Below are 22,896 nucleotides of genomic sequence, written 5' to 3' on the forward strand. Positions count from 1 at the left end.
ACCTTTTATTCACATTGGAATCGAAACTGGGAATAGAAAAGAATCGGAATCGATAAGCAGAATCGCAATCGGAATTGATAAAATTCTAACGATACCCAACCCTAGATCTGAGCCTTCTCAAAGAAATAAAGTTTTGTTCTTGCTTTTTTTTCCGATCGTTATTGTAGGTTTTTCTGTATTATGTAATTTCCTGAGTTGCTCATACAGGACTCTGGATTTGTTTTTCGAAATGTAAGCTTGGGCACTGTTTTGCAGGTTACCTGGTTACTGTAGTTGAACCATTTGGCCTCTTCTGAGAGCTTATGTTACACATACAGCATACTCTCAATCTATCAGGATTTCATCATGGAACCCTCGGACAGATTCCAGTTCCTCTTAAAAGGCTTAAAGGATTGCTTTATTTTTTTAAAGCCTTAAAAACTTCAGGGCACATGCTTGCTGCCAAGCTCAGGGGGGTTTGAGATGAAGTTTTGGGGAGCAGATTTTTAGACTGGAAGATTTGCTGCTCTGTGTCCTATCTTTATTCAGTTACCTTCACTTTTACTGAAAATGTGTTGCATGACTTGCACTTGCTGCCAACAAGGAGTCTGCTCCCACCGACAGACTTTGTCTTTAGGACAGCGCATCACCATGGCCCTTGACTTGTGTCCATCTGTTCTCATTGGACGGTTTATCCACAGGGGTTTATCCCATCTTTAGCTCTGTCCAAAATGTTTCACTTGATGTGGACTTGATGTTCCCATGAAGTGTGGAATTCAGAAGGGTGCTCACCCTCAATCTGTTCTTTTGCCAAGCTTGGACTTCGGTCTTCATAGGATGATCTTCATAGGACGATTATCTGACAGCCTATCTGGCATGTCATCAAAGTTATGGCTCAGATGAAGATCACAAATGCTGAAGGCAGCATCCGGGCAAGGTCCATTAAACATCTTCAGTGATCTTTTAAATGCTTTTAAACAAGACAATTATGTCTCTAAATGCACCTGCAATCCTTTTAGACAGTGATCCTTGGCATTAATTTGTACACTACAGTACAGCGGTTTACTTTTTTCTCCATCTTACCTTAATCCACTATTTCTCCATTCAAAATTAAAAATAAAATAGAGACCAACTGATCTGAGTGTGTCCATGACGGAAGCACGGGCTTTGCCTGCTGCCTACACTGATTCACTCTTCCCTGTGTCCAGATTAAAGGCTGATTCTTAATCAGTTGCTCAAGCTTAACCAACCCCCCACCCAGCACGAGTGGCTGATGGTGGTCTTAGCTGGTGGGGCCATCTGGCCGTCAATCTGGGACTGCTCCGGAACCGAGAGCTGCCCTCTCCACAGTCTACCGAGTCTAAGTCCACCCTGCCAAAGTCCATGATGACTCTTATAGGACAGACCAGATAATTTGTATTTGGGTCAACTGTCCCTGTATTTAAACAAAATAAACAAAATAAACAGTGGTTTATTAAAAAATGTATAAATATGAAAAGGTGTCAGTGCCCTCATTAAATGTATGCTCAATAGTCTAAACAATATATTGGACATAAAAATCAACAACAACAATTTCTAACAGAATGCAAACCACCTCATTATTTCCAAGTGAAATGCTTGTGCCAAACATCACTGTCTTCTACTACATGACTGAAGGAGATTGATGATGTTGTCGTGGTGCATAAAGAACTAGATTTAACAAGATCAGCCTGTTTGAGAGCTTGAGATCCTAAAGTAAAGCTTTGCTGATTCTGGTCCCTACTGGGGATTGACAGATTGATTCATCTGGCTTGATTAAGTCTTGGTTATCTCTACACTGCAAAGTGTCAGGCAAAGTGCAGCTTTGCCATAAATCGATTATATATGGCAGCAGAAGATGAATGAAATATTGATTAAATGTCAAGCAATGCTTTTCCACAAGCAAACAGAAAATGAAAGAGATAAGCTTTCTTGCAACAGAGATTTCATCTTGTGAAAACTGTAATTGTACCCAGGTGAGTAATGTTTTCAGCAAGTGACCCCCTCTTTCAACATCCTTGGTCATGCTCTTATTGTAGACATTCTCTGCATTCTAAACGCCTTTTGTTTTATTACACAACATCAGTGCTGTTTCATAAGAAAAGTAAGAAAACAGAACATATCTGTTACATCAAATCCAGTGAACACATTTACAAGTCTTTGTCTCAGTCCAGAAGACACTTGCAAACATACAGCTATTCGAATGTACAAGATGTCAAATGACAGCTTTCAAATATATGTATCACTCAGTAGCCTGTAACTATAATCTGTGGTGTTGTGTGAGAAAGTAGAGCTCACGGTGAAGTATTTTCTGCAGCTGGATGGCTGCTGGGATGGAGGTGTGGAGGGTTTAATGGCCTGTTCCAACCGTCATCTGGCTTTGGTCCTGATTGCATAAGCAGAACTTTAAAACAAATCAGGAACAGCACCATAGAGAGACCCTGTGTTTTGATAAATGCTACAAACGTCTAAAGACGTTTTTGAGGACTATGAGAAAGTGGAAAAGATAACACTATGTTTATCCAGATTCTTTGTTCCTTGGTATTCCCCGTTCGGATATTAACACAATGGAGTCACAGTGATGGGTTTTACCAAGAACTTGGACTGGAATGTCCAGTCCGGTTCTGAGAGTCTTTCTCCAACGTCATGTAGACACATGTGCCTTGAAGTTTTTTAGCGACCCTGCAGACCTTGATTACCTGGTATAGTATAGTGTTGTATTGGGCTTGGAGCTAAACTCTGCAGGATTGTGGCTTTCGAGGACCAGGACCCTGAACCTACATTTTCAGTGTGTTCTGCTTCTTTGATAGTTCATGTGTGATGCCCAAATATTGGACACACGATAGAAGGGTTATAGTCTTGCCCTGCAGAGTTTAGTTCCAAGCCTGATCAAACCCACTGGAACAACCTAATTAAGGTCTTCAGGATTACTAGGAAATCACAGGTAGGTGAGCTTGACCAGGGTTAATGTTAGGGTCATGATTGAATAACTTCTAGGAGTTTTCATTCAAATCTCTGTCAGTGAGTGTAATTTTATTGAATAATGCAGTCTAAATATTTTCTTCATGTAATCTTTATCAACCATTAAAGCATTATTAAAACATCTTAAAATTGCTGTTAAGTCATCATCTTTGCATTTAAGTAATTTAGAAACTACTCCACCTTAAAGGGCATTTTTCTAGGCTTACGTCATCTTGCTGGCTCCACCTCTTTCTCCTCCCGAGTCACCTGACCTGACCTCAGCCCTATCCTCGTGGTAAACTCCAGCCTCTGACTTTCAAGCTGAGCACAGACATTACGCAAAGCGACCGATTACAGCACTACAACATAGCAGATAGTAAATCAAAGCAAATACAGCTTGGGATCACTCTACTCAACTCTAGAGGAATGCCTCGGAGGAGACAGTTGGACAGACAGCTCAAAAGACCAGTGTTAGGACAGATGGGCTTGTTCAAAGTTGGGATTTCCCCTACAGCCTTCTCCGCTGTCCTCAGAGAACCCTGATATTTCAGATGGGTGATATCACCCTTCTGTGGTCTGAAAGATCACAGGAACAGTCATATCTTCAGACCAAACAAGGTGACAAGTGGCGAACACAGGCTTTGGCAATGTGCTTGATGATATATTTGACAATGTTTGTAATTTTTATTAGTTTAAAGGAATAGTTAGGAACCCAAAAAGGAAATTCTGTGTTCATTTACTTACCATGTTGTTCATGTTTGTTCTAAACTTGTATGATTTTTTTTTTCTTCTCCCTCAAAAGGAGACATTAGTCATGGTTTTCCATACTGCAAAAGTTGTTGAGCCCCAAAAGAGTTGCTGAGCTCCAAAAAAGATTATACTGTAAGATTAGTTCATACAAATTGTCCTCTGAAACCATATTATATTTGTGCAGTACACAGAGCAATGCACATATTTGTTTGGTAAACAGACAGAAATTTAAAGGGGTAGCTCAAAATAGCTCAAAGTGAAAGAAATCTATCCTTTTTTATTCACCGTTATGTTGTTCCAAACGGTATGATCTTTTTTTTTTTTTGATTACAATTGACTTTCACCGTCTATATCAGGGGTCACCAAACTTGTTCCTGGAGGGCCGGAGTCCTGCAGAGTTTACCTCCAACTTTCCTCAACACACCTGCCTGGAAGTTTCAAGTATACCCAGTAAGACCTTGATTAGCTGGTTCAGGTGTGTTTGATTAGGGTTGGAACCAAAATTTGCAGGGACACCGGCCCTCCAGGACGAGGTCTGGTGGCCCCTGGTCTAGATGTTTCACTGTCTAAAAAAAAAAAAGATTCACAGTTTCATGGAACAATAAGTCAATTTTGCAACAACATGGGGTTGTGAATGTGGGGGCAGAGTTTTCATTTGTGGTTCAACTGTCCCTTTATGTTGTTGTGTTATTGTTACGCCAGTTTCACACATACTCTGTTTGCAGTGCATATTTTTCTTCGCACCCATGTTAACGGATTAGAGCGGTTACACTGTATGCAGTTCACAGGAGTGGTGCGTCTGCAGCAGTGCAGCGATTGTTTCTGCCCCGAAGTCTTTTTTTACTGTGCTGCATGCGCTGAATTAAAGTGACCGCATTGTTTGTGGTAAAAATTAACATGGATTGGCACGGAAATGTGGTGATCACACCATAAATGCATATAAATAAAGTCTACTGTTTTCACATTTTATATAAAATGCCAAGTTTTGTCATTAAAATCTCTAGATGATGCAGGCTGATGGGTTGTTAATGCAAACTGATGATATTTACGGCATTAAACTACTTGGCACAAGCTGATTGATTCATGTTGCATATATAGCCAATGAGATTGCTGCTTAAATTTAAAATGGCTGGTTTACATTCACTAGAGCAGTTGGCAGCATGCTTTCAGAGTTACTCTGAAACCCTTCACCTTCCCCAGCTCCACCTGTATAGATCTGCTATGGGTTATTATATATGCTATTTGTGCAGCAGCAGTATGTCTTAAATACTCACAGCATCGTATCGACGTATGTATTGGCAGTAGCAAGTTTCTGTACTTGTTTTGCAGAAACAGCGGCAATAATCTACAACAACAGCAAAAACCAACAGCAACAGCAATTCAGCAGCGCAGCAGATCTATTCTGCCAAGACCAAATACATTAACATTATCATATCCATTACTATGCTAAAATCTTTAGAATTATCATGAAGTTGAAGTAAAATTAAAATACATATAGTAGTATATAAATAATACTAAACTAATACTAAATTAGAATGAATTACTTTAAACACAACTGGTTGTGTTTCTGTGGAATGTTGGCAGTGAATAACTTAAAAATCAGTCTTGCACAAAGCTATTACATGGCTTTAAAAAACTTTAGAGCAGACTAGAGAGAATTTAGAGCATTTTTTCCTCTAGTATACTTTGTCATTTAATTGTATAGAAAAAAGTACAAATAAAGTAAAATCATAGAGGTTTGTACATAAGTAAGGTAAATAAAAAAGAATTTCCATTTTTGGGTGAACTACTCCTTTAAAACACCAGAATGACCATAACTGGCAGGTTGGCTGGAGCTCTGCAACATTAGCAGTGTGAGAGGAGAGTGGTACACACCCATCAGCTGATGGAGGTGAAGACCCAGTGTTCTTCCATTGTGCTGTGGCCCTGGGCCTGTTTACATGGGGAAAAACACCAGTGCAGGTTCTAAGCATGCAAATTTCACTCGCAGATGGTGTGGACAGTTCATATCGCTCAATTTATGTGATCATGACTCCCCCCTATTTCGAGTTTATTTTCTTTCCCGTTTAAAACTCCCCCTTTAATTTATAACTCTAGGTTCAGCGTTAAGGGTGTGGACCGCTTCTGTCACACTAATGGCTCCAGCGTTCTTTAGAAGATCCTGTTTCCAGCAGTCAGGACTATCGTGCAATAAACTCCACCAAAGCCCACAGCAACTGCTCTTAAAAAACAACTAAACTGGCCAAAGTCTTGTTTTCTCCAGTCCAAGCCCAGCCACTCGGCACTTTCGATATGAAGTCATCATGCTGGAAACTCTTTGAATCCAAATGTTGATGTCAACCAGGGGACCAACCAATGGCGAGAAAGACCTGAGCTTGCGCTCATGGTGGATGCTTACAAGAGTTGTATGGATCTGAATCTTTCATGTGCAGGCAGGGTATTTTTAGATTTAGGCATGTCTTTCAAAGCACCATTGAATTTTGGATCCCGGTTGTGAATATTTCACCAGTCACATAAATAGACATGGCAGATGCAGCTGATAACATGTGTGGCATGTCTTAGCTACGGTTGTGCTCGGAAAGTCAAATTGCAAATCAGTTTCTCATGGCAGGATCATGGTGGATTTCAGTTTCATAAACAGCTGTGAAGGGTCTGTTCTACTTTGTTCATTAGCCCTGTCATATTATTTGTCTGTCTCTTTCTGTTTCCTTTGAGTAAATCGGTGACACTGTCTTAATAGTTTTAGTAATTTTGTTATTTGCTTTTAGTGTTTTTATTAGCTTTTATTTGTTATTTCATTTATTTTTTAATACTACTTATTTGTACATTTTATATTTAGCTTTAATTTTATTTGTTTCAGTATTTTTTTTTTTCATCAAAAATGTATTAGATTTTTTTTGGGCTTTATTTCTTTTAATGAAAATGATTTTTAAATACTTTAGAGCCAATAGTTTTAGGAAACAGTAATAACATTGTCAGCGCTGATAGCCTTGTGCGCAGCGTGACGACATACAGCATCATTGCGCTACGGGCATCCCAAGTTCGAATCCTGGCTCAAGGACTTTCCTGATCTCGCCCTTTTCTCTCTCTCTCCCACTTCGCTTCCTGTCAGCTATGATCTGTCCTATCATAATAAAAGCAAAAAGACCAAAAATAAATCTAAAAAAACCCAAAACAAAACAAAACAGTAATAACATAAATATATTTGTGACCCAGGACCACAAAACCAGTCATAAGGGTACATTTTTAAAAAGTTTTTTTAAATAAGCTTTCCATTGATATATGGTTGACAATATTTGGCCAAGATACAACTATTTGAAAATCTGGAATCTAAGTCTGCAGAAAAAAAAAAACTAAATATTGAGAAGATCGCCTTTAAAGTTGTCCAAATGAATTTCTTAACAATGCATATTACTAATCCAAAATTAAGTTTTGATATATTTACGTTAGGAAATTTACAAAATATCTTCATGGAACATGATCTTTACTTAATATCCTAATGATTTTTGGCATAAAAGAAAAATCGATAACTTTGACCTATACAATGTGTTTTTGGCTATTGCTACAGATATACCTGTGCTACTTAAAACTTTTGGTTTTGTGGTCCAGGGTCACATTTTATTTTCCACAGAAAGAAAGTCATACAGACTTGAAACAGAGTGAGTAAACAAAGACATCATTTTCACTTTTGAGTGAACTATTCTTTTAAATTTTGGATATTTCCTCACACAATGCTGTCATATGACTTAAGTCATAAGTCATAAGTCATATTGACTACTTTGGTAGTGCCTTTTGGGCTTTTTTGGAGCTTGATAGTCCCATTTCAGTCCCTGATCATTTCAGTCACAAAGAGCAGCTTGAACATTTATCAAAATATCTGTTTCTTATATTCAGTGAATGAAAAGTATGGCACAACTTTAGGGTTTTTGGCACAACTTTTGGCATCTAATAATTAAATGATGACAGAATATCCATTTTTGAGAGAAATATTTCAGCATGTAGTTACACTGGCCCTGCTGCTGTACAGCCCATTTTGTGTCAGAGTTTTTTTCCAGTGCTGCATATTAAAGGCTTCTTTCAGCCCACTGGAACGCTTGAGTCATTAGACACACCACATGGCTAGTCTATACCTTCACATGTTCCTTATATTTCCAAGTGTTTATGTCTCTGTCGGTTTATGCATGAATCAGGTGCTTGTGTGAATGATAAATCTGTCTGTGTTGAGTGTCTAGACACGAGCAAGGGAGTAAATTCCAATTCCAATTTAGAAATTCCAATCCAAACTTGAAACTATTGCATTATTTAAAATCAACGTTGTCCATAAAAGCATATATTTCCATTAATGAATAATTTTTCTTGGAGGAAGAATTGCTTACTCTTAAAAATATATATATATATATATATATATATATGTGTGTGTGTGTGTGTGTAATATATGTAAATGTAAGAATTATTATTATATTATGAATGTTATCTGGATTGTGTATATTGTTATTTTCTCTTTTGATAGTATTCCATTCACAGCCCTTTTCATTTTTCATAGGTTTTGTTTGTCAGATTTGCTTTAATCCCTCAGGCAGAATCTGTCTGAATGCAAATATTCAAATTATCGCCACACTCTTTCTTTGTCACAAACATATTTTGCCTTCTTTTCTGCACGGGAGCAGCTGCTGTTAAACGAATGAAAGGGTGTGTGATTGACAGCAGCATTTGTCTGTAAGTGTCTGGGGACCCGCGGGGACAATGGCAGGGCCCTTCACTGAGCAATAGCTACCACACCTCAGACCCTGCACCCCCACCATTAGACCCTTTGTTAGCATTCTCTATAGGGAACTAGGACTCTTCTCCACGTCTGTAGTTGCAGGCTTGGCTTAAAATAATAGTCCTATTAATATAGCGTTATTTATAACAAAAAGTTGATTAACAACATCTGTGGAGTGCTGGCAGTTACCACAGTCAATAATTTTGAATCGTCCCTCAGTTTATAAATCAAAAAACATTTATTTACAGTAATTCACTTATTATGGAAGTACAGTATCTTACAAAAGTGAGTACACCCCTCACGTTTCAGCAGTCATTTTAGTATATCTTCTCAAGGGACAATACTATAGAAATTAAACTTGGATATATTTTAGAGTAGTCAATGTGCAGCTTGTATAGCAGTGTATATTTACTGTCCCCTAAAAATAACTCAACATACAGCCATTATTGTCAAAACAGCTGGCAACAAAAGTGAGTACACCCTAAGTGAACTTGTCAAAACTGTCCAAAGTGTCAATATTTTGTGTCAAACCATTGTTATCTAGCACTGCCTTAATCATTCTGCGCATGGAGTTCACCAGAGCTGCACAGTAGTGTTGGGGCGATATGCTCAATTTTCATATCGTCCTATCGTGAGATCGCCGATACACGATATTATTGTGCTAATTATAATCATGCACGGAAAGTGAACCAACACCAGCATAAGGCAAAAAGCAGCCTAATGTTTTCAATATGACTTAATTTGTGTTTAACATGATAACAATTTAATAGAAACATTAACATAATGACTAGCCTAGCCTAGCGCGAGTTTATGCACTCTCCCAGTACCATAGGTTAATACAATAGTTGCATCACTGTATGATGAATAAATCTCTCTCTCTCCTTCGGCTTGCTCCGTTTTTATCAGAGTGACTGTATGATGAATAAATCTCTTACCCCTTATTTACACTGCACAATACTATACAATACTATTGTCTATCGGCACAACCCTGTTGCACAGGTTGTTGCTGGGATCCTGTTAAAATCCTCTATAATGACATCATGGAGCTGCTAGACACATGGTGCTTCTCCACCTTCCACTTGAGGATGCCCCATAGGTGCTCAATAGGGTTTAGATCGGATAACCCTCACCTACACCTTCCTCAGCAAGACAGTTGTCATCTTAGTGTTATGTTTGGGGTCATTATCATGTCGTTCGGCCCAGTTTCTGAAGGGAAGGCATCATGTTCTGCTTTAGAAATGTACAGTACATAATGGAATCCATGTTTCGCTCAATGAACTGCAGCTTCCCAGTACCAGCAGCACTTATGCAGCCCCAGACCATGATGCTACCACCACCATGCTTGACTGTAGGAGAGACACAATTGTCTTGGTACTCCTCACCAGGGCATCACCACACATGCTGGACACCATCTGAGCCAAACAAGTTTATCTTAGTCTCATCAGACCATAGGACATGGTTCCAGTAATTCATGCTCTTGGACAGGTTGTCTTCAGCAAACTGTTTGCAGGCTTTTTTGTAAGCCAGCTACAGAAGAGGCTTCCTGAGAACTGATAAGCGGACATTCTACTTCTGCAACCTCTAAAGCAATGCTGGCAGCACTCATGCATCTGTTTTTTGAAGCCAGGTTTTGCACCTGATGCACAGAACAAGTACTCAACTTCGTTGATCGACCCTTGCGAGACCTATTCTGAATGGAACCCGTCTTGGAAAACCTCTGTATGACCCTGGCCACAGTAATGTAACTCAGTTTTAGGTTGTTACTGAACCTCTTATAGCCTAGGCCATCTTTGTGGAGAGCAACAATTCTAATTCTCAAATCTTCAGAGAGTTTTTTGCTATGAAGTGCCTTGTTGAACATCCAGGGGTCAGTATGAGAGAACTGTACTCAAAGCACTAAATTTTAACTGATATACACAACTTTGTTTGGTCCTGTCAAGCAGACAAAAACATGAACATGATGAATAGGACATATGGTTTTGCATGGTTAACTGTCATAGTGCTGTTATTACTTAGGGTGTACTCACTTTTGTTGCCAGCTCTTTTGACAATAATGGCTGCATGTTGAGTTATTTTCAGGGGACAGTAAATATACACTGCTATACATGCCGTACATTGACTACTCCAAAATATATACAAGTTTCATTTCTATAGTATTGTCCCTTGAGAAGATATACTAAAATGTTATACTGAAATGTGAGGGGTGTACTTTTGTGAGATTCTGTATATGGGAAAGTTGTACTGGAGGTGTAAAAGCAGAAATGAGGAGCTTTTTTAAGCGTTTTTTTTAGTACATGCCTAATTCATTGTTATTTGAGCTGCAAAGTTGTCTAAATCATGCTTTTGAGCTGAGACTACCTTTCTAGGTGCATGAACATCTGGTTTTGCATTAACAGTGGAGTTTGCTCCAAGTAAACAGTGGCTATGTTTGAAATGGTGTATATTAAAATACTGTTTGTACTACACAGTGAACAAATAATATTCATGCAGTGCACAATATGCAGATTTTCTGACACTGGCTTCTGCTGGCCTTTTGAGAAGTAGAAGACTGACAGGGAAGAGAAGGAATTGTTGAATAAATTTGTTAATTTTGTTTTCTTTGCACACAAAAAGTATTCTCGTAGCTTCGTAAAATAGCTTAAAAAAAAGCTTAAACCACTGATGTCACATGGCCTATTTTAACAATGTATTAATCTTTCTGGGCCTTGAATGGTAGTTGCGATGCTGTCTATTCAGGGTCAGAAAGCTCTCAGATTTCATCAAAAATATCTTAATTTGTGTTCCGAAGATGAACTAAGGTCTTAAGGGGTTGTAACAACATGAGAGTAAGTAATGACAGAATTTGAATTTTTGGGTGAACTGTCCCTTTAAATATATAGTATTTGTAGTTACAAATTTGTAAATAAAGTTGCAATGTAGTATATGTAAAATATATTCACTTTAAATAGAATATTGAGTAACACTACGGTTAAAATTATAATCAAGTACATGTGATTTTGTATCTTTCTTATTCAGCATTCAACACATCAAATAATAAGTGTACTTCTATTCTGTACTTCTAAGTACAGTTACACTGTACACTGCTCTAGTATTCTATTCCAAACAAAGTGTTTTATGAATAGTGTCACTTCTAGGGCTGGGCGATTTGACCTAAAATCAAAACCTTGATTCTTTTTTTTTTCTTTTTTTTTTTTTATTTTGTAATTATTATTATTATTATTTTTTTTATTATTATTATTTGCTTTGCCCTCATAGTTCATTAAGGGGTTGTAATGTACAAATACTCCACTATTAAATGTGGGATTTTTTTTTTTCTAATGAAAGAATGCATTTCTTGTCTTTGTGATTTTAAAGTAATTAAAGGAAACAAACGATTTATGGTAATTTGTGGAATATTTCAAACAATTGAAATCAAAGCTTGCTTGAAATAAAGATATCTTATGAAAAAAAAGTCACATTTCAGTTTTATTGTAAAAAGCAAGTGTCCTAAAAAATAGAAAATAACTTTCAATTTTTGCAAACAAAATAAATTAATATTGCCAAGTCAAATATAGAAAATGACCAGCATCTCTTGCAAACAAAATGCATTTTAAATACTGTTATTCAAAAAAGTAGAAAATAACTTGTATCTCTTGTAAATTAATAGGCTATTATTTTAAATAAAGCAATATGAAAAGGAAAAAATAATAACTTGCATCTCCTGTAAACAAATGTTTTAAATAATGAATGTATGCAAATACACTGTAAAAACAATTAGTTAAGTAAAATAATTTGTAACCCGGCTGCCTTAAAATTTTAAGTTCAGTCAACTCAAAAAGTCAACTTGAAATGTTAAGTTGTACTAAGTTAACTTAAAATGTTAAGGCAGCTGAGTAACAAGCTCAGCTTTAAAGTTTAACAAACCAAATTTTTTGTTTAGTCAACTCAAATATCAAAGTTGTCATTTAGTACAACTTAACATTTCAAGCTAAACTTTTTTGAGTTGACTGAACTTAACATTTTAAAGCAGCTGGGTAACAAATTATTTTAAGTTCGCTCAACAATTTTTTTTTTTTTTTTAACAGTGTAGAACACTGCTGATTAGGAGAAAGAGCATGGCACCATCTCATTGATCTTGTCCTGTCACCCTATATGTGAATTTACTCTAGGTTCTTACTGGCCGTTCACACAGAACACATCTTTGTGTCTAAAACCGCGAGACGGAGCACTCAGGAATGTGCAGTGCAGAATGCCTTTTTCGTTGTGATATGTCAACCTGCTACTGTAAACTATAGCTTGCAATGTTTTTCTTACCTTTTGATTGGTCCACAGTTTTGTGTTCTTTTAATGCACCACTCACATGTGAGATGCTACAAAACAAATGAGTGCAACGGTCATACACGTCCGTATAACGCCAACGCGGTAGTTTGTTTATAAGGGGAAAGCATTAATAAGATTTAAAAAAACGGAATAACCCACATGGGAAAATTATGTCAGTTAGAGGTTCTGAATTTCGGTTTTGATTCCTTTTCGATAAATCATCCAGCCCTGGTCAAAAATGACTGACAAGGTCATGGTATGGAAAATTGGATGTAAATAAGGGGTGTGAGTGACTTTGCCACACTAGTCTCATGCTCTACATTATATAACAATAATGAGTAAGAGTTACGGCAGTTATTTTACCACAGGTGCCGATAACTTGTAGTCCTTTAATGGAAACCACTGTGTCCTTAATGTAGACCCAAGAGTAACTTTTCATGTGGTTTCTAGTAATGGTTCACTGAACTTCTCTAAAATGCGGTAACAGTGTGACTCACATTTGATGTTGAAAAAATATATATTTTTGAAAGGTGGTCGTGTTCAGTTTTTCTTCTTCCTCATTTTTACCAAAACAGACTATAAGTGTGACTCACTGACTCCTCAATGGATTTTGTTGATGTTTGGTCTGTAGACTAAGATATTAGGTTATTGTTTTCTTTTCTTCATGTGAAGGGGGAAAACCAGTGTGACTAAACCTTCTCAGTTCAGTCATGCTTAGCGCTAGGCTACCAGAGCTTACCCAACACTATCCCAAGCATGTTTTTTTTGCCACATTTTAGCCACACAAACAGTTCAGAACAACTTTCCTCATGACCAGAAATGCCAAAATATCCTTGTACCCTTGGGAATGACTTTCCCACAACTGCTTACCTCTCGGAAATAAGTAATACAAGTCACTATTACACATAATGGCCCGTCTGTTCAGACTATCTTGCTTCCTGCGTAGCGTACTGGAGTGTGCCAGTGGCACTAGGGCAGAAGGCAGGCTTTTTTGGGTAAAGCTGGCGTATTACTGAACTTTATATGGTTAGGGGGCGGCTATATATGGGGTCTCAGTGTGGTTTTCTTCCCGTAGCCTTCATTAGGGCAGCTTTTGTTACTGTAAGACATACCTCAGTGAGTCCAGATGCAGTCTGCCCAGATTAAATTTACCCTCTCTATGTGTCTCAGGCCTCCTGAATAGAGCCTAATCTTTCCTCTGCCTCGCTCCCGTATGAATGCCCAGGGCTCCTCTGGCTCTTTTGTGGTCGTCTTGTGGCTCTAATCTCTTGCTGCCGATCCACTCCATCCCTTTTGTCTTGAAGCATCGCCCTTGTTCCTTTTGTCACACAAATCCACCTTAATAATCAGCCAATAAATCTTAGGCACCAGGATTTGAATAAATAAACCTTAACGGTTTGCAAAGATTTACTTGTCTAACTACAGAAAGCTTTGTATTTAAATTAAAAATTAAAAGACATTTCAAAGTAATAGTTTACCCCAAAATCAAAAGAAATAAGAAATATAAAAATAATTTTTCTTATTATTATTTATTATGGTCTATTGACTAAAGTGAGCCATATTTATTTATTGAGGCTATTTATTTATTTTGGATTTTGAGGTAATATTTGACCCAAAAATTGTTTGATCATTTTTGTAAGAATCAGTGGAATTTTTTTTTTTTTTTTGGTCATTATTGTAGGCCGTTGACTAAGCCATTTTTCTTCTTTGATTTTAAGGTGAAATTTGACCCAAAAATTGTTTGACCATTTTTGTAAGAATCACTTTTTCATGTTGTCTGAACATTAATGTGAGTTGGCAGTGTATGTGCAAATCTACCCTATAATGCTAAAAAAAATCCATGCAGTGGATTTTTATTTGATCTGTAAAAATAATATCCCCTTTTTCAAATCAAGCCATTCTCAGATCACACTGACAGAGGCCGCTCCCACAATAGTTGATTGACATGAGCGTCTTATCTCAGATCAGCTGTCACAGTCTATCTATCTGTCTATCTATCTATCTATCTATCTATCTATCTATCTATCTATCTATCTATCTATCTATCTATCTATCTATCTATCTATCTATCTATCTATATATCTATCTATCTATCTGTCTGTCTGTCTATCTGTCTATCTTTCTTAGGGTGAAATATGATACAGTTTTTGTAAGATTTACTTATTTTCCACTTGTTCTGAGGTAAAGTGAAAGCCATGTGTTTGTGTTTGGCACTTGGTCCACATCTCGCAGAAAGTCCAAATCCACAAGCTGGCTCACTTTTTCCCCTTAGGATGTCCTCTTTACCACTAATTTAGTTTTAGTTTACCTAGCAATAAAGGGGAAAAAACCCAAACATGACTGCAAATAACAGCGCCAATACTCTTACCCTGCCATGGTTACAGCATGTTCTGCTTGGCCTGGAATCTTCTAATACATTTACCCACAATCCCCTGGCAAAGCTGCTCTCAGCTGTGACATGAGGGTGTGAGGAGACCACAGATCAGACAAAGTAAGTGTAAAAACCAAGGGAACCCCCCATTACAAAACTGTGGTGGTATTTGATCCAAAGAAATTGACAATACACCCAAGCTATGTCTTGAATCCAAAATATTAAGTTATAGAAATGAAATGAAATGAACACAGAAAATGTGTTCCTTGCTGCCCCATTCTCTGCTACTCTATTACAAAGGTACTTTTTTGGTTGTTTTTGCACACTGCCACGTTGAGCTGATCAGAAAAGCCATTGTTACAGTTGTCAGAAGTTTAGAAATGTGGCTCTAGTTTGTAACATTATATTACTTTCTTTTGTATGTGTTCAGTTCATAGTAGAGAAAGTCTGCTACTGGTTTATAAAGGTAGCAGGCAGACAATAGCTCAGAGGGATATTTAAACTGCTGTTAATTTTACAGGCAGTGATTCTGTGGTTAGAACGCTCACCTGCTACAGGAAGAGCTTTAATGAAACACTGCTGTCTGAAGATGATTTAGTTCAGTGCTGTCAGCTGCTCTGGCATAACCTCTACTTTCAGTTTGCCTCAGTTTCATCCTACTGGCTTCTGTTACAGAAGACAAGAGTGGTTAACAGAGAAGACTTGTTTCTTCAAGTCATGTGGAGCACTTTTTGTATGTAAAAGAGCAGCATGAACATGTTGCTAAACATCTCCATTTTAGTTTGACAGAAGAAAAAGGACATATGGGTTTAGAACGACATGTCAGTCAGTACGCTGAAAGGTCAACAGGTCTATTAAAGTGACACACCTGTGATGCCACAAGGCTTTAACACTCTGGATTTCAAAAGATGCTCAGTGTATTGTGGTTTCTTTGAAGTGGATGCTTGTGAGCCTTTGAAAGTGTGCAAACATGCTTTTATCCATTTCATTGTCAAAATGCACTAACTATTGTTGACTCCCTTGTTGTGTTTGACTTTGGTGACATTTTGACTACCAAATTAGATTATTTGATCATTAAAAAACACCTTCATTTGTGTTTTGCAGATTAACAGAAGGGATTAGAACAACATAAGTATGAGTAAATGATGACATAATTTGGATTTGTTTGGGGTAAACTATTTCTTTAAATCACACCATCCTCAATCTACCATTCAAGTCTGTAAATATTAAACATGTTTAAGACTTTAAATGAAATCCATTTGGATACATATTTTCAGAATTGTATCTGATGGAATGGAATAACATAGTCACTCAAAGAAGCTTTAGTGTTCACACTCACATAATTTGAATATAAGTTTTAGGTAAAACAAAAATAAGAATTGTGAGACACAAACTCAGAATTGTGAAAACAAAAGTCACCATTACTATGGAAGCCCGTTTCTTCTGAATAAAAAATGCAACAAAGGTAATTCTGTCTATAATTTTGACATTTTTTTCCCCACAATTGCGTAATATAAACTTGCAATTCTGACTTTTTTTTCTCAGAATTGTGAGATATGAACTTGCAAATCAGACAATGGCAAGTTATATAGTCAAAATTGTGATATAAATTTACAGTTCTGAGAAATTAAGTCAGAATTGCATGATATAAACTGGGAATTGCAAGCTATAAAGGTAGAATTGCAAGATACAAACTTGCAAACTTATAAACTTTAAATTGTGCGTTATAAAGTCAGAATTGTGAGACATAAACTCACAATTATGAGAAATAAAGTCAGAATGGCCGAGATACGACTATTTGTGTATATGGAATCTGAGGGTGCAAAAATATCAAAATACTGAGAAAATCACCTTTAAAGTTTTCCAAAGGACGCTCTTATTAATGCATATTGCTAATCAAAAATTAAGTTTTGATGTATTTACAGTAGGAATTTTACAAAATAACTCCATGAAACATGATCTTTACTTAATTTCCTAATGATTTTTGGCATAAAAGAAAAATCAATAATTTTGACCCATACAATTAATTTTTGGCTATTGCTACAAATATACCCCAGCAACTTAAGACTGGTTTTGTGGTCCAGGGTCACATATGTTTTGAATTCATTTGAAACTTTACAAATTTCTTTTTGTGAAATGTTTTGCTTTACAAATATACTTTTTTTCTGTACCGTTCTTTAAATTAAATGCCGTTGGTTTTGGTTACGTAATGTAATGACATTGAATTTTGTGTTAAAAAAAAACAAAAAAAACTTGACCAATATTATAGGTGACATCACAGCAAAGCAAGAGTCTAACCTGTTGTGATGGTCTGTTTGTTTCCATGGCAGCAGGGAGTTCCTCCCCCTTTATTTCTATGAAATAACCTCCGTGAACACACAGTGTATGGCTTCAGCCAGCTGGAATATGTCTTTATTTATGTGGATTTCTTATGATGTGTCATAAATGACAGGAACTTTCAGTACTCGTCCAAATGTGTTTTAATTCTTAACATCGCCCACATTAAAATGCATTTTGAACTATGACCGTTCTCTTTTTAGACGCATATGTAGTTGAACTGGAATGCTTTTTGTGTGGGGCGAAACCCATTGGGATGAACACCAACCCATACCACAGCATGCCTTCTTTTTTTGGGCTGGTATATTCAGCGGGGATCACACAGTGCCCTCTTTGAGTTCCCTCTCACCCTGATCCTCACAAACAAGGATGCCTCAGAAGGCTGGATGAGTTATTTTTGTGATATGTTTTCCATACGCAATAGTGTGAGTGAGGGCTTGTGTGTGTCTAAAGGAATGTGTGTGGTAATAAGATGCCATGCCAGTGCAGAGGAATGAAGACGAGCATGCCATCATTGGTTTCCTGTTTTCACATTTCTAAAGGCTCTCTGTGTGTTTTGCACAAAATAGCCCAGAACATGCTTGTGGGATATGGAAAGTGTTTGTGCATGTGATTTATGGAATGAATTATTGATTCTCAGAGGAAGTGCAGCTTTATATAGTTGTGTTTTGTTAGTGTGGTATAGGATTTTGGTATGTCTTTTTACTGCTGGGATGCTGATCTCTCATTGCACTTGTTTGAGTGCTATCTAGCCAGGATCGGCCACTGTGGAGAGCAGGTCTGAAAATAAAGCAGCTCTGAGCGTCTGCTGCAGGTCTGTGTGCTGGAGGTCACATGAGCCGTTCTCATGGCACTGAGTGCTCATCTTTCATAACACTACAGGGGAAGATGAACAGAGAGACACTCACTACTGTCTTAGACATGACCCTGTGGTTTGTATGGTCTGATTTAAAGGGATAGTTCACCAAAAAATTAAATTTAGCAATTTTCTCACCCTCTATGTCATTCCAAACTTTTACGACATGTTTTGGAACATACAGTTGAGGTCATAAGTTTACACACACAACTTGCATAATCTGCAAAATAATAACTGTTTTACCAAAATAAGAGGGATCATACAATATTCATGTTATTTTTTATTTAGGACTGAACTAAATAATATATTTCACATAAAAGACATTTACATATAGTCCACAAGAGAAAATAATAGTGGAATTAATAAAAATTACCCCTTTCAAAAGTTTACATACACTTGATTCTTAATACTGTGTTGTGTTACCTGAATAACCCACAGCTGTGTTTTTTGTTTGTTTGTTTGTTTGGTTGGTTGGTTGTTTGTTTAGTGATAGTTGTTCATAAGTCCCTTGTTTGTCCTGAACAGTTAAACTGCTTACTGTTCTTCAGAAAAATCTTTCAGGTCCCACAAATTCTTTGTTTTTTCAGCATTTTTGTATATTCAAACCCTTTCCAACAATGAATGTATGATTTTGAGATCCATCTTTTCACACTGAGAACAACTGAGGGACTCATATGCAACTATTACAGAAGTTTCAAACACTCACTGATGCTTCAGAAGAAAACACAATGCATTAAGAGAAATGGGGGTGAAAACTTTTGAACAGAACAAAGATGTGTACATTTTTCTTATTTTGCCTAAATACCCTTTTTTTTTTTTTTCAGTCTGTACTGCCCTTCAGAAGCTACAGAAGATAATCACATGTTTCCCAGAAGACAAAATAAGTTACATTTACCCTGATCTTCATTTAACTTAATGCATTGGGTTTCCTTCTGGAGCATCAGTGAGTGTTTGAACCTTCTGTAATAGTTGCCTGAGTCCCTCAGTTGTCCTCAGTGTGAAAAATGGATCTCAAAATAATACAGTCATTGTTTGAAAGGGTTTAGATACACAAAAATGCTGAAAAACCATAGAATTTGTGAGACCTGAAGGGTTTTTCTAAAGAACAGCGGTCAGTTTAACTGTTCTGGACAAACAAGGGACTCATGAACAACTATCACTAAACAAAAAATGACAGCTGTGGATCATTCAGGTAACAACACAGTATTAAGATTCAAGCGTATGTAAACTTTTGAACAGGGTAATTTTTATAAATTCAGCTATTATTTTCTCTTGTGGTCTATATGTAAATGCATTTTATGTAAAATATCTTAATCAGGTCAGTACTAAATAAAAAAATAACATGCATATTGTACGATTCCTCTTGTTTTGGTAAAATAATTAACATTTAGCAGATTATGCAAGTTGTATACATACATGTAAACTTTTGACCATATATAATTGTTTTTTGAGGGTGAGCCAAAATAGCTAGTAGGCAACCATTATGCAAATGTGTAACATGGCGATGTAGTCACATAAATAATTGCAGGACCATAAACGAGGCATTTTACTCAGGTGTTTTCTGCTGGAGACTTACCTTTGGCATGTATTTTGTGCTTTGTAACTTTACAGATCATGTACATGCACAAACAGCTAACTATATTACACACTAAAAGAAAGGTAAAAAGGTACCCTGTTAGTTTTTTATAACCACTTTTTACTTTCTGTCTCAGTGTTTCCCAACCCTGGTCCTTCAATACCTAACTTTTATAATTCCACTGTGGATGCCATCTTCTGGTGAGAAGCATGCTGTGCCTGTGCAAACAATTGCCTGCATTGCCTGTGCAAACAATTGCTTTTGCAATGCTAGTATATTCTAGGTGATTTTCAGTGCATTGTTAAGCAGTTGCTAGGGTGTTCTGTATGGTTGCTAGATGTTTGTTTACTTGCCCAAGCCAAAAGAGCCCACCACAAGTCTTTTCTGGTCTTGTAAATTGTAAGTCGCACTATTATCATTCATGTTCTGTTGTACAAATGATACAGGATGAATTAAATGCCAGATTCTTAGAATTATGGGTTTGTTCAGATGGCTGTCATAATTTTGAGGAATAAAAACAGTAATAGAAACAAGAAAGTCCTGTTTTCCTTGATATGATTCCTTTAAATGAAGTTTTGAAATGGGCAGTATAGTAGCTTTGCAGTTGGGCAGTGGAGAACAAACAAATAAGAAACATAAGTAAGTAAGAAGAGAAAGCAATCTTGTCCAGCCCAGAGTGCAGGCATATGTGTGTGCTTGCGGTACGCTGGTTTGCACTCTGACAGTCTCTTTCCCTGCTTCACTCTCTCCCTGACGTGCTCCGTGTCTCAATGGAAACCTCATGCATGTGCTCTCTACCTTCCCACTCTGAAAGAGAGAGCAAGAGAGAGAGGGAGGGACCGCAAAGAGCGAGAAAGAATCACATCATCAGAAGATCAGCAGAAGAAAGCAGTCATAGCAGGGACCAGCAGGCTTTGCCATGCTCACTCAGAGGAATGGAGCGTGTACCGACTGCGTTCTGCCCGGGAAGGAGGGCTCAGATCAGATGGATGTACCAGGGTGTACCTGCGCAATAGGGGACTGTCCCTGGGATTGTCTGACAGGGGTGGACGGCTGTTTATCGGACACTTCCTGTGTTTGGTTCCAGCTCCTGGCCAGGGCATATTGGGGGGATGTGGAACTGGGGATTCGGGAGGCCCAGAAGGGCGTCTCTTGGCGGAGACTGAAGAAGACATCTCCGAGAAACTGCATGCGGTCTTGGGTAAGGATCTCTGGATCTGCTGTAGGTTAAGAGTAGCAGAACTAAACAGTAGAAGATGGGTTCATTGTGACAGTCTGGTGCTGCAGCGGGATGGAGTGTTTTCACATTGGCAGAGACTCCCAGTGGTGTATTGAGTTACGCGGAGCTGAGGGGGGCGAGGAGATGGCTCTCAGGAATGCTTTGTGCGTCACTGACGTCCAGAGTGGTTGGTTAGTTCTTGTACATGGAGCCAACATGTAACACATTTTTCACAGCAAGAAGATTGTGTGTGTACGTGCCCTGGTTTTACGTTTCAGTTATTGTTCCTATGTAAGCAGCCATCCCAATAGAGTAACCTTGGGGTTGAACAGACTTCGGATTGGGTAATTGCTCACGTTTTTAACCTAAACCCAGTGGATAATTGTTTCACTTGGAGAACAGAGTTCTGGCAGAGTTGTTTTTGTGTTTGGAAAAGTGTGTGTGTTTGGGAAAGGAAGATATTTCTGTGTTCACAGGGAGCTCCACTGTGGCTAAAGAGTGACTCACGCTTGCCATAACTACAGGACGCACATGCATATTTGTGCATTTTGTCATGACAACATTTAGAAAGAAATGTGATTGCTTAGAGGTTGCTCTGTCATACCTCAGTAAACTTCCTTGAAATGGGTTTAATTTTTCTTGTTTAACTGTCAACCTTGTCTCACATGTTTCTCCTTATGTTCCTTAGGAGAAATAAAAAATAGACATGTGAGACAGTTGTTGATGGTAGGGGGATAGAGCTGTAAAACGAATGTGGATAGTATACCTTTAATCATTTTTGACCCTGGACCACAAAACCATTCTTATGTAGCATGGGTATTTTTGTAGCAATAGCCAAAAATACATTGTATGGGTCAAAATGATCGATTTTTCTTTTATGCCAAAAACCATTAGGATATACAAAAACCATTAGGATATTCACTATTTCAAATAGTTGTATCTCGGCCAAATATTGTCCATACATCAATAAAAGCTTATTTATTCAGATAATGTGTATATCTCAATTTTCAAACTTTCTTTCTCAAAGAATTTGACCCTTAAGTAGCATGGGTATATTTGTAGCAATAGCCAATAGTATGGGTCAAAATTACCAATTTTTCTTTTATGCCGAAAATCATTAGGATATTAAGTAAAGAACATGTTCCATGAAGATATTTTGTAAATTTCCTACTGTAAATATATCAAAACGTATTTGTGTGTATGCATTGCTAAGACTTTAAAGGCAATTTTCTCAATTTTTCAGATTCCAGATTTTCAAATAGTTGTATCTCGGCCAAATATTGTCCTATCCTAGCAAACCATACATCAACGGAAAGCTTATTTTCAGAATAAATAAGACTTCAGAAACAGGTGACTTCTGAAACAGTCTGGATGTAATGTCATTGCTTTCTAGACAAACAAATGAGATCCAGCGATTTAGATGGCTGAACCATATCTTGGCTGAATTTGCCATGCCAACTTTTCTGGTATTACAAGTCCCAGTATAGCTGGTATGATTAAAAAAACAAATGCACGTGCTAGCAAAATCAGAGCATGTAATTGGTTCTTAAAGGTAACCAGTGACCAATGGGATTGTGTGTATTATTCATGCTTCTGATGGGCTGGATGTTTTGTATGATGCTGTTTCTGGTGAGACGAGTCTCACACAGGGCAGCCATTCACTTCGCCTGGACATTCCGCCATTCAGACGAGAGCTTTTTCCAGATGTATAATTTAACAGGTTAAATTTAGCATTGGAAACAGGGTTGTGTGCCCGCCACAGAGAATA

General features: G+C 37.5%; 1 protein-coding gene across 5 annotated transcripts in view; it reads left to right on the forward strand.

Moving 5' to 3' along the window:
• Positions 1-22,896, forward strand: part of LOC127155508 (rho GTPase-activating protein 21) — a 102,684-nt gene that overhangs the window by 26,445 nt on the left and 53,343 nt on the right. For 2 of the 5 annotated variants that reach the window (XM_051097746.1, XM_051097747.1), the window contains exon 1: positions 20,690-21,110. The exons of the other annotated variants lie outside the window; for them this stretch is intronic. In XM_051097746.1, coding sequence (XP_050953703.1) covers positions 20,829-21,110 — 282 coding nt within the window. In that variant the 5' untranslated portion in view covers positions 20,690-20,828. Of the gene's footprint in view, positions 1-20,689; positions 21,111-22,896 lie in introns of those variants that run through there. 5 annotated transcript variants of the gene reach the window in all.

The sequence above is a fragment of the Labeo rohita genome, chromosome 24 (assembly GCF_022985175.1).
Source record: "Labeo rohita strain BAU-BD-2019 chromosome 24, IGBB_LRoh.1.0, whole genome shotgun sequence".
Lineage (NCBI taxonomy): Eukaryota > Metazoa > Chordata > Actinopteri > Cypriniformes > Cyprinidae > Labeo > Labeo rohita.